The sequence below is a fragment of the Hyperolius riggenbachi genome, chromosome 5, assembly GCF_040937935.1.
Source record: "Hyperolius riggenbachi isolate aHypRig1 chromosome 5, aHypRig1.pri, whole genome shotgun sequence".
Classification (NCBI taxonomy): Eukaryota; Metazoa; Chordata; class Amphibia; order Anura; family Hyperoliidae; genus Hyperolius; species Hyperolius riggenbachi.
The window spans coordinates 195,298,286-195,311,173 of record NC_090650.1 but is presented as its reverse complement, the minus strand read 5'-3'; the positions used below and the strand labels follow the sequence as shown (position 1 = coordinate 195,311,173).

Below are 12,888 nucleotides of genomic sequence, written 5' to 3'. Positions count from 1 at the left end.
GGAGGTAGCCTAGTTAATGAGTCCCAGAGGAGATGTTCCAAACTGTCCAGGCTTCTGGCATGTGGGCCTAGCATGGAGGCATCCCTCGTGGTAGTTCTGCCAGGAATGACTTACAGAGAATCTGTACTCTAAAATTCTTACAATAAAAAGCATACCATTCTATTCATTATGCTCTCCCTCTGTGCTGTTTCTGCCACTCCCTGCTGCAATCCTGGCTTGTAATTGCCAGTTTTAGGCAGTGTTTACAAACAAAAGACATGGCTGCTAACCAGAGTGTGATAGGCTGAGAGGAGAGCTTGGAGAGGGTGTGTAAAGCTTCTGCCTATCATAAGCAGTGCTGCACATTCCACACATTCCAGCCTGAGCCTGACACAGGAAAGAAGATAAGATTTATTACAGAGCAACTAGAAAAGGCTGCAGTATGCCAGAGCACATTAGAAAAGGTATAGGAACTTATAGGATAGAAGAAATAAGGCTCAACATTTTGTTACAGAGTCTCTTTAAACAAGCACTTCTTCCAGATATTGTAGAAAAGGTGGTCACTGTGGGGATACCACGGTCACCTTTATGACAAGGAGAGACCAGGAGTCAAATGATGCAGTATTGTGGGTATTTGATGGTAGATTGTAATACAAGAGTATTTATACTCACAAAGGTGGGCTGCAGTCCTTGCAACCACCGTATATAGCAAACGAGGAACTAACAGTCCCCACTTGGTATTCCAGGGCCTACAGGAACTGGATGGTTGCACTCCTGGTTTGTCCTTCTTGGTTGTAGAAAATTCCACACCAGGAAGGTGAACACCTCCAAAGGAGATGTAATGTATAGTACTGGGGGATGGAGGCGCCCAAAAATAGGTAATGAAACAAATATATGGTGGAGGGAGGCTGTCTTTACCACTCGAGATGGAAGAACCCAAACTACAGGGTTATTGTAAAAGATTAAATTAGTTATTCATCACGATTAAAAGGACAACGCATTTCACGGGTCTCAGCTCGCTTCTTCAGGTCAATACAAGTGCCTTTAAAATGTGGTCACAAGCATAGATGCCAGAAATCACTTGAGGTGTTTTTTTTTCCCCTAGGAGAATTTTTCATTTTCTATTAAATTAACTTTCCAGCACACTGCAATTGAAAAAGTACCAAAAATGAGGTAAGAGTACGATCAAAACGTTTGTTTTTGTTTAGTTTAAAGATGTGACCTAGGAGAAAACTCAGGAGAAAAAAACGGATTGTATATGGGCTCATATGCAATTCACTTTTTTCTCCTGACTTTTTTTCTCTGAGAATTTTTCATCTTCAATTTTTAAATTAACGGTTTAGCTCTTTGCAATGGAAAAAGTTCCAAAAGGTAGGTGAAAAAGTACTGTCAAAATGTTGTGAAAATATCACCTAGGAGAAAACTCAGGAGAAAAAGTGAATTGCCTACGGCACCAGGGCTTATATGCAATTCACTTTTTCTCCTGACTTTTCTCCTAAGTGATATTTTCAGTTGTCATTGAAATGCATTTTAAACCACCAGCAAGCATGAAAACACTAACATTTTCTTTTCAATGCTTTTTCAGTTGCAAAATATCTCCTAGGTGAAAACCTAAGGAGAAAACGTTAATTGCATATGGGCCAAGGGCCCATATGCAATTGTTTGTTTTGTTATTTGTTCTTATTTTTCACCTAGGATAGATTTTCAAATTGTCAATAACCTGCATTTTAAACCACTAGCAAGCAAGAACATGCTCAAAATAATTTGGTGGTACTTTTTCAGTTGCGACGTGTTGAAAATGTATTTTATATAGAAGATGAAAAATTGTCTACCAGGAGAAAATTAATAAAATGCCCTTTAAACCACCAGCAAGCAAGAATACACTAAAAATTGTAATTATTAAATTTGATAGCACGTTTTCACCTAATTTTGGTATTTATTCAATTGCAATGTGATATAAAATTATTTTAACTACAAAATGAAAATTATCTCATAGGAGAAAACTCAGAGGAGAGAAACATTTTAATGACACCCGAAGTGAAAATAAACTAATGAAATAAACAATTGTATCTATCTTCCTTCTCCTAAAAATGACACTATTCCACAGTTTTATTTTATGTTTAAATCTACTTTAAGTTTTAACTGTTTTATTGGGTTTTCTCAATGACACATTCATAGAAGTATGTTAGAGCTAAAATCTATGAACTATTTACCCTTTTTATCTTTTTCCTGCTCTCAGAAGCCATTTCCTGCTATGAAAGGGTTTTATAGTTGTAATTTCTTATCAGTGAGGGTTACACTGTAGTCGGACCCAGTCCTGACTCAGACAAGAACTGCCACTTACATACCTGATATTTAACTTTTCAGGCAAAAAAGAAAAAAAGGAACACAGCATAGTTATTAGTGTGCTAGGCACTGTACATACACATGACTCATCTCATCATGTCACACGTCACTTCGGGTATCCTTTAATTGCATTTGGGCCTTAGGCTTTCATTAGTAATGAAATTTGGTCTGATGCTAAGGGCCTGGATCTCAGTCTATGGGCTGTACTAATAGCAACCAAAAAAGTTTTGAGTCAAATAATTTAATGTTGGACCGGCTCAAAAGGGTACCCAGTTAATACTGACAACTACTTTCAAACTACTTTCAAATCCCATGGAGGAATTCAAGGCTGTACCAATACAGATCTCCTTTAAACTGCTTATAGGAATCTTAGCGTATCAGATAAGAGAGATATAGTAAATTATAAGCCCCTAAAGCTGTCAGTTAAACATTTGTATCTAGGCCTGCCTTTAAGAAATCCAGAACTTTAGGGATGGAATATTTTAGAGTTCTGGAATGATTAAATCAGAATGCCCTTAATTTAAGAGCATCCTCCTCCCAAAGAGCAGGTTTTCAACCTTCGTTTGGAAGGGGATCGGTGAAGAACTTGGAGCTGGTAAAGAAGTGAGTGTCTAATGAAGATTCACAGCTAGACTCAACTGGATGGGATACAAAGCTAGTTTTTAGCCAATCTGGTGCAATCAAAATTATTACAGCCTGATCCTAAATCACTTTCTGAAGGACTCTACCAATCAAATCTAGGGAATGAAAAGTGTACCCCCGCTCCAGAGCAGAAGCATCCAAAAGCACAGTTTGTGTAAGAAGCAAAGAAGTCTACAGTTGGGAGATTCCAGAGCTGGCAAATCTGATTAAACACTTCACTGTTTAAACACCAGTTATCCGAGACTAGAATCCAATGTTTGAGGATGCCTACACATTTGTTCTCTTCTTACCTCATGTGAACTGCTCTCGGAGATGAGAAGGCGGGGTATCAATGGAGAGCCTATTGCTACCCAATGCTTAAATGGGTAATAGTGACAAAAAAAATAGACAAATAACATTTATATTGCGCTTTTCTCTTGGCGGACTCAAAGCGCCAGAGCTGCAGCCACCAGGACGCGCTCTATAGGCAGTAGCAGTGTTAGGGAGACTTGCCTAAGGTCTCCTACTGAATAGGTGCTGGCTTACTGAACAGGGAGAACCGAGATTCGAACCCTGGTCTCCTGTGTCAGAGGCTGAGCCCTTAACCATTACACTATCCAGCCACTCTAGTGGTTCCATTGTCGCACTAGACCACAACAGAACAACCAGCCACATAGTCCTTCATTGATCTCCGAGCTCCCGATGTTTGACGGAGAACTTCCTCGTAGTGAAGGAGAACATAACAAAGTCCCACTGACCTAAAACCCATGCAGAGCACACCTGTATGTGCCCAACCCCAGAGACTTGCATCTGTGGTGATAATGACTGGATTCTTTCAGATCCAGTCTATCTCCCCTGTTTGGGGACCAATGGAATTGTCCACCATAAAAGGGACAATCTCACCTGGTCAAAGGTTCAAAAATTGAATCTACATAATCCTTGCTGCCATTCCACCATTGGAGAATGGGCAGTTGTCTAACTCTGGACCCTGCCTAATCCCAGGGCATGATTGGAAAACAAGCAGTCATTCTGCCCATAAGAGACATCGGGTTTATATGAAAAGGGCGCCTGTAAAAAAGGGCGCCTGGTGGAGCCCATATATACCAATTTCGGCTACAAAAAAGGCGCCTGGTGTAGCCCATATAAACTTCGGCTACAAAAAAGGCGCCTGGTGTAGCCCATATAAACTTCGGCTACAAAAAAGGCGCCTGGTGTAGCCCATATAAAAACTTCGGCTACAAAAAAACTCTGGGATGTGTTAATTACTATTCCCCCTCCATGCCGCCATGGATAGTGGGGGAATGAAATAATTCTTCCAGCGCTTGTAGCCCATATAAAAACTTCGGCTACAAAAAAAGGGCACCTGGTGTAGCCCATATAAACTTCGGCTACAAAAAAGGCGCCTGGTGTAGCCCATATAAACTTCGGCTACAAAAAAAGGGCGCCTGGTGTAGCCCATATAAACTTTGGCTACAAAAAAGGCGCCTAGTGTAGCCCATATCAAAACTCGGGCGCCCTTTTCTACACCTTGTAACCCATATTCCCAGAAATAACATTGATGTCTATGGCGGCGCCCTTTTCATACAGGCAGCTCAGGCGCCCTTTTCAACCGATACCGAGACATCACTTCCCTGATTGTAATAGACTTGGCTGAGGAAAAAAATGCTGTACATGCAGCATCAGGAAAGACATTTTATTTCCAGCAGGGAGGATTTCTGAACTGTGAAGTGCAATAAATTACCTCTTGTGTATGGATCAGATCTGGCTTCTCTTGGCTAGGAAACCACACAAGATTTATTTATTTATTTAAAACTGCAAAAATAATCTGAGGGTTGGACAAGAGGAGTCACCTGTTCTGAGCTGCAATTATATCTTCTAGGTAAAGAAAAAAATCTGCTGCAGCCTTAAGGTGGCTATACACTTACAGATGGCCACCAGATTGACCATCGAAATAGATCCATCTCTGATCTATTTCAGCATAAGGTAATTGGAAGTCTGTGGAACCACTGCCTGCCTGTTCAGGTCTCCCTTGTGTGGAACCACAAAGTGTTAGGAGCAGAGCTCTCACCTGTCCTGCCATTTCACCTCCTCCCATGTCTGGTGGTTTTACTCCACGCCGCTGGGCTCCTCCTCCATGTCTTTTTTTTTGCCAAAAGCTCTTCAAATACTACAGTGTGGCTTGTATGCTGCTGGACCTCTGGCCTTTGTCACATGACACAGGGAGAGGAGACACAGCCATAGAAAAAAAAGCCAACATACATGGGAGAAGCCGAGATGGCATTTAGTTTGTGTCTGGGGTTCTGGTGGTTTGGACAAATAAAAACATGGATTTCCAAGTTCTGAGTCTGTCTTCTTTGATTGGAGCTTTAGCGGAAGCTTCGGTCACAGAAGTGGCCACCTTCAAAGGAAAGGGAGCACAATTTACTTTTATCTGAGACTGCCATCCCATATCTCAAACCAGACTTGCTGAATTAACAATACTGGAAGTGTGTGCTAAAGTTCTAATGGCCTTGCATGTAGAGTTAAACATTTTGCTGCAAGAGAAAGTACAGAAGCAGAATTTAATTCTGAAACCAAGGTTTTCACTTTCAGATGAAATTCTATGTGCTTCCTTTCCCTTAGAGGTGGAGCAGTCTCCTGGTCCCTGTCATAGAAAACTTCTTGAAAAACTTGTTACAAGCAGAGGCATCATTAGTGTTGGTGTCACCCGGTGCAGAAAATCAGTGTAGTCCCATGAACCTCCAACCTCACCGGGCTAAACAAAACCAGTAATAATCTTTTCTTTTTGTAACTTTTTTGTTACTGACATTTTTTGAAAATTGAGTTGGAAAGGGATCCAATTGGTATGGAAGAGAGGAGTTGGGGTTAGGGATTATTACTGGCCACACTTTGCTATGGGTGGGTGGTGGGGGTTCTGGCAATGTTTGCTGTGTAGGAAGAGGGAGGGGTACTGCACTGGAAAAACTTTATATTGTTGGTCGCAAAGGGTTACATGTGATACACTTGCTATGGGAGGAGGGATTAATGATTGTAATGCTGGCCATATGCTGAGGGTGGAAGTCTGCCCATGTTTACTGTGAGGGAGGGGGTACCATCCCGGACACTCTTGCTATAATAGTGATGGATGGAACACTAAAAAAAATGCACCTTTATTTCCAAATAAAATATATACATTGTGATAGGGACATAATTTAAATGGTGTAATAACTCTGACAAATGGGCAAATAAAATACGTGGGTTTTAATTATGGTAGCATGTATTGTGTTAAAGAGACTCTGAAGTCTCCCAAAATTGCACTTTTTATTTAATAATTCTCTTAAGCAGTATAACCCAAGCTAAAACGCTGCATCCCTGCAGCAGAATGAGGGACTTAAACCCCGCAAATTCCCGGGGCTAAAATTAGGGAGTGCTTCCTGATAGAGGCAGAGCTTTGGGCTGCAGCTCTACCTCCATGCGCGTCCATCCCCACTGATCGCCGCCTCTTCCTGCCACTCTGTCTTCTTTCACAGAGAAGGGCCGGGGAGAGGCGGAGATGCGCACAGATTGACGCTCATGGAGGCAGAGCTGTAGCTCAAAGCTCTGCCTCCCCGGCACTTTGAAAGTCGTGGATTTTTGCCCCGGTATTTGGAGGGTTAATTACAGCAATCTTCCGTGGGGATGTGGCATTTTAGCTTGGGTTATACTGCTTAAGAGAATTGTTAAAGTGCAATTTTGGGAGACTTCAGAGTCTCTTTGAAGAGAACCAAAGATAAAGCACCCTCATGTATTTTACTACATTTATCAGTGGGAACATGACAGTAAACACCCTGCTTTTAGTTTCATTTTTCTCTGCTCAATCTGCCTGTTAGCAGCTGTGATAAGAATCCCCGACTGAGCATTTAGTCTAGGTTTGACTTGGAATCATTCTAGCTGAGTCAGTCTTCTGTGAAGTCTTTTCAAGCCTACCCCCTCCTGGCTCAGCGTTCCTGCTTTGCATACTCAGAGCTCTGATGACATGGGAGGGGCTGCTCTGCTGAGAAAGAAGCTCTGAGTCTGAAACAGACAAGTGTGGCTGCTGTGTGATCTGTGTGCACTGTGCAGTCATTTTCATTCCTACGAGAGACACTTCCTACAGGCAGCCACACAGCATACCAGAATAATAAAGTTGAAAGCACACAGGTGTGCTTGTCTAGAGCGTAGATGGCACATCCAGAACAACTTCTAACCCAGAAGCAGAAGGGATATGAGCGGACGGCCATATTGGATTTTTCCTGGCGCAATAATGGATAAAAAACACTCAAAGGCAAAATTATCAGGTAGAGCATTTATTCTTTACAAGCTATCGACTGATATGTTTATTTTGTGTGAAACGTTCATCTCTGGTTCCCTTTAAAGCTATAATGTGCGAAAACTGAGAAATAATGAATTTTTGTTCCATTGTTTTCTTAATATTCCTGTTAAAATGCATTTAGAAAAAAATAATTCTTAGCAAAATGTACTACCCAAAGAAAGCCTAATTGGTGGCGTGAAAAACCAGATATAGATCAAGTCATTGTGATAAGTAGTGATAAAGTTATTGGCGATTGAATGGGAGGTGAAAGTTGCTCAGATGCATAAGGTGAAAAAACGACTGAAGGCTGAAGTGGTTAAAGAGAACCTGAACTGAAAATAAAAAGTTAAAATAACCATACACAGGTTATACTTCCTGTGTTGTCTACTCCTCAATCTTTCTCCTCTCCTGTGTCCCATTTGTCCACTGGGATCAATGGAATTCGCTGTGCTTCATTTTAAAAATGGCCATTACCCCATAGTGGCTTCCTGGTCAGCACACTGTTAAAGAGGAACTCCAGTAAAAATAATGTAATAAAAAAAATGCTGCCTTTTTTACAATAATTATGTATAAATGATTTAGTCAGTGTTTGCCCGTTGTAAAATCTTTTAAATCCCTGATTTACATTCTGACATTTATTACATGGTGACATTTTTACTGTTGGCAGGTGATGTAGCTGCTGCACGCTTTTTTGGCAGTTGGAAACAGCTGTAAACAGCTATTTCCCACAATGCAGCAAGGTTCACAGACCGGAAACTGCCAAGAGTACGTACTCAGTTTCTTGTGGGAGGGGTTTCACCACAATATAAGTCATACAGTGCCCCTGATGTTTGTGAAAAGGAATAGATTTCTCATGTAAAAGGGGGTATCAGCTACTGATTGGGATAAAGTTCAATTCTTGGTCGGAGTTTCTCTTTAAACTGTAATATTACTCAGTTGAGCCATAGGGAAACATGGACATTGCCTTGCACATTCAGTTGTAACTGACAGCTGCTGATATATAACTGACAGGAACTGGTATATTTCAGTTCTGACAAAATATTGGAAGGGATCACTGTAAGAAGAAAATAGTGAGAGGAACTGATGGTGAGGTTAGTATGTCATATTCATTTGCAGGTACATCATGTGTTTATTTTAAATAATTTTACTTGCTTTAGGTTTCCTTTAAGCCTGAAGCTTGGTGTCTCCCCCTCTACTGGTGGCACCCCCATAGTGACGCTACTGGTTACAAGTAAGCATAATCGTGGCCTTTTCCTGTGTGCTTGCTCTCTTTGGTATGAGTGAGTAGGGCTAAATAACCTCACACCAACAATACAGCATGCCCACTGCATTTGCAGATCGCAGACAATCTGATTGCACACTTGAGTATGTCAAACCATGGCTTATATTACCATGGTGGCAACAGTGGTAATTTGGTAATTTACCAAAACCCATGGCTTCAATTCACAAAAACCTGTTCAGTAAAAGCAGAAGTGTGGAGCTGTCTGTTTTGTTACAAGCTGTTCTGTGCAGTAAGGGCATTACAATAGTAAAAGGCATCCCTGCATTCCTTTAGAACGTATATGTTTGTTATACTGCCTCTGCTTGCTCTGAATCTGTCAATTATTCTCTAACATTTTATTTAATTGCCACAGCTTATGTAAACTTCCAAATGACGCATTCCATGCTTAGGTGATTTCACCACTAGCTCCTTTGCATCTTCCAACGGGAACCTAATGGGTTAAACGTCCGCAGGTGAAACCTCTTTTATTCTGAAACTCTCCTGGCTGCATGGGGGGTAGAAAAGCTTGTTACTCATGAGAAGGCATTGCGTCCTATCACAGGGAGACAGTCTGTTGCTATTGCCTCTCTGCTCCTGTAAATCATAGTTATCCCTCTCTGCTTCCGACATACCACAGCTGCTGGTAATTAGCGAACATGATACTGGGCGTTACCACGTGCTGTAATCTAAATGCATTGACATCTGTTGAGGTGTTATCCACACAAGTCGATAATTTACCTCACTGCTCGGTAATTTCAGCTTGCCATGCGGTAACAGCCTTGATGAATTGACATTTTACAATGCTTCAAAAAATCAGTTGTTTTTTTTTCCGGCATTACCGAGTGCGATAATGCTTGATGAATTGAAGCCAGTCTTGTGTCCACTCTGATGGTCCCTTGTGCTTCGGCTGGAGCCTAGGGTGGATGTTTCAACAATATGGCTATATAGGAAAAACCTCCGCTCTTCGGGGAAAATCGGACAGCACGCTACAGTCCTCTTACCGCAACTGATCCAACAGATTAGTTGCAGATTGACAAATATGAACAGATCCTATTTATAAAATGGGATCTGTCCACTGTCCGTTTTACAATGCGGTGTAACAGACAAAAATGCCAATTTTTTTTTTCTGTAGTGGCATCTGATATTAACAGGACATATAGCAGCCACCATTTTTCTCTGTTCAGGTGTACTTCAAGGTGCTTCCATGCATTAGTTGAAGCACTGTGCAGCTTCACATAGAATGAAGTTAGAATTTCTAGAATTTAAACTAGGTGTTTTGTCTCCGGTTTCTAGAGAACCTGTCCTGTCTGAGTTTAGGGTGATAGACAAGGTCATTCCCTACCTATTAGGGATTCGGTGTTTGAAACTTGCAAGGGCTGACGATTTGGAAATGGGGCTAGGTAATCTTTGTAAAAAACTGCTGATTTGGTGATCAGTAGAGTAACATTTTCAGGTAGGACACTGTAATATGTTCAGCTTATGTCAAACAGGAGATAGACACGTTTCTGCACCATATGCTTCTGAACCAGTTGAGACAGAGTGCATGTGAGAAATGCTAACCATGTGCCAAAATTGTATAGGGAAATGCTTTTTATACAAACATATTTTCTTTTAACATTCTGCCTGTGCATAAAATTAAAAATATGGCATTTAAAATGTAAATATCAGACCTGTTGTTTAATTCCTTTGGAGAAGCAGTAGCCTTGCTTTAAAAGTTCAAGCTGCAGTGTGTTTTGAAATGTCATTTAAAAATCCACATCCAAAGCACAGTAGTCAATGCTTGAGTTTTTTTTTCTGCTCCCATATAAAAAGGGGAATAAAGAGTTATCAAGCAGACTAGAAGTTTTGATGCTTAAGTTGCATGTGGATGACATCAGCTGCTTCCAGGCAGGGCTATTGTGTGAGCAGTTTGGCACAACAATCAGGATTCAGAGTACACGCATGCTTTTGGCAGAGAATCTCTCCCCCCCCCCCCCCCCCCCCCCTCTCCTCCTCTATTCTTCTTTTTTCTTCTTTTTTCTACTTTGAACTTTTTTTTTTTTTTTTAATTATCTTGGGGGGGGGGGGGGGGGGGGGGGTTGGATATTAAAATGTGGGTGGTCAGAGAGCCATTTCTCTAGGGTGGGATTTTTTTTTCCATGTAAACGCTATAAAAAAAAAATTGGAAGTCTGCAACAGTGTGTGGGAAATGATTACATCAGTCAGAGGAGAACTACGATTGGTCTGCAAAATGTGGTTTGATTCACAACCTAAAAGATTGACTGTGTAACCCTTTGAGAGTAGCTCTGGAAGTGTTGCCTGCCTTTCCCCAGGAACAGTGCCATCTAAGACTGGCTACGTGACAGGTACAGTACAGTAATCCGTTGATACTGTGTATTCTACCCTGAGTGTGCAGCTTTTAGTCTGCAAAAGGGAAGGCAGAAAGGAAAATAACTATTTCAAGAGGCAATCTAGACTTAAAAAATGCCATCTTGTTCTCCTGACTGCTGCCTTCTACGTGCAGTAGAGGTAAGATCTTTTTCATATATTCGGTTATCCTATTGGTAAACTCCATTAGTTTGTGTTTTGACTCTACATTGAGTGCATTAGTATGATATGTGCACTTGTATATCCCCATGTAAATCTGTATTCAGTGTGTGGATATATGTACATGTATATATGCACATATATCTATATATAGTGTATACCTTCATCTTATTTTATCTTGCTGTGAGATCATCTTTCATTTGTTTAAATGTGCACAGTTAAAACCTTTTTAATGTCTGTGCATGCACTTGTATTTTCTATCAGTCTAGGCAAAGTGTTAATGTTCATATATGTGAATTTACAGTAAGGTGTTTAACACTCATAATAGAATCCTGCAAAAAGCTTAAGGGTTTCTGACTGTAAAACATGATTTATGCCATAAACTGGTACAATTTTGTAAAGAAACAGTGAAGGTAAAATAAAAATGTCAAGAGCTAGCAGTATACATGCTGTGCAAGCATAGACGAGCATACATTTAAACTGAGCTCTAACCTTGCAAAGCAACCTAATTGTCAAATCCTGAAGCCGTTAGAAAGTCTCTGTGCAGCATTAACCATATCACTAGAGCTGTCAAATAGGCACAGTAGCAGCTTGCCATGTCTACAATGTCAAGCAAAACAAGTATTTTTAAAGAAATGGAATAGTTACAAGTGTAGAAATGTTATGTTTATCAGTGTTTTCATGAATGGGTTTTTTTTCCAATTAGAATTTTAAAGCGTAACATAAATATTAGAGCCCGGAAAAGTGGTCCAACCTGTTACTTTTTCTATTGTCTTAAAGGGACTCCGAGCAGTGCAGAAACTATGGAAAGATGCATATAATTTTAAAGCTCTTTTTCCTCTTTCCAATGATATATAAACCACCGCCCTACGCCTTTTAGTTTTTGCTATTTTCGCAATCGAAATTGCAGCGGCCGTGACTTCAATCGCAAAAATAGAGAAAACTAAAAGGCTTAGGGCGACGATTTAGGGGTAGTCAGAAAGAGGAGAAAGAGAGCTTTAAAATGATATCCATCTTTCCATAGTTACATTGTATTACACAGGGCGACTTTTTCTGCTGAATGGAGCTGCTGACTTTGAGAAAAAGTCGCCCTTTGTAATACAATATAACTATGGAAAGATGGATATCATTTTAAAGCTCTCTTTCTCCTCTTTCTGGCAACACCTAAATCGTCGCCCTACGCCTTTTAGTTTTCTCTATTTTCGCGATCGAAGTCACGGCCACGGCAATTTCGATTGCGAAAATAGCAAAAACTAAAAGGCGTAGGGCGGTAGTTTATATATCATTGGAAAGAGGAGAAAGAGAGCTTTAAAATGATATGCATCTTTACATAGTTTCTGCACTGCTCGGAGTCCCTTTAAAAGGTTGAAGTATAACAATGAATTTGCTTGCTGCTTTGCAAAGTGATAGTAGAGCTGATACTTAAATTTCACTCAGTGGTAGAGCAATATGTCCCTTGCACTGTGACTTAAGTGAAGCAGAAGTTATGACAAGGATTATTTCTGCATTGTGATAGAACATCAAGTTATTAAGTGTGTCCTTTATGTTACAGGTTGTAAAAGTTTTTAGCGAAGATGGGACAAGCAAAATTGTGGAGATTCTAGCAGACATGACAGCCAGGGACTTCTGTCAGCTACTGATTTACAAAAGTCATTGTGTGGATGATAACAGCTGGGCGCTAGTGGAGCACCACACTCACCTTGGATTAGGTAGGGATCTGTCAAGGACGGTGATCATGCATGAAACTATAATAATTTTCTCAATGTTTTTATTTTTTTATTTTTTTCAATTCCAAGCAAGGCCTACTTGATCACAGCCTTTTAAAGGTTGTGCTTGCTAATAGTGT

At 40.5% G+C, this 12,888-nt stretch overlaps 1 protein-coding gene across 3 annotated transcripts in view; it reads left to right on the top strand.

The window, feature by feature from the left end:
• GRB10 (growth factor receptor bound protein 10) overlaps nucleotides 1-12,888 on the top strand; it is a 307,083-nt gene that overhangs the window by 165,851 nt on the left and 128,344 nt on the right. For all 3 annotated transcript variants that reach the window (XM_068234549.1, XM_068234547.1, XM_068234548.1), the window contains one exon: nucleotides 12,595-12,751. In XM_068234549.1, the coding sequence (XP_068090650.1) occupies nucleotides 12,595-12,751 (157 nt within the window). The remainder of the gene's footprint in view (nucleotides 1-12,594; nucleotides 12,752-12,888) is intronic.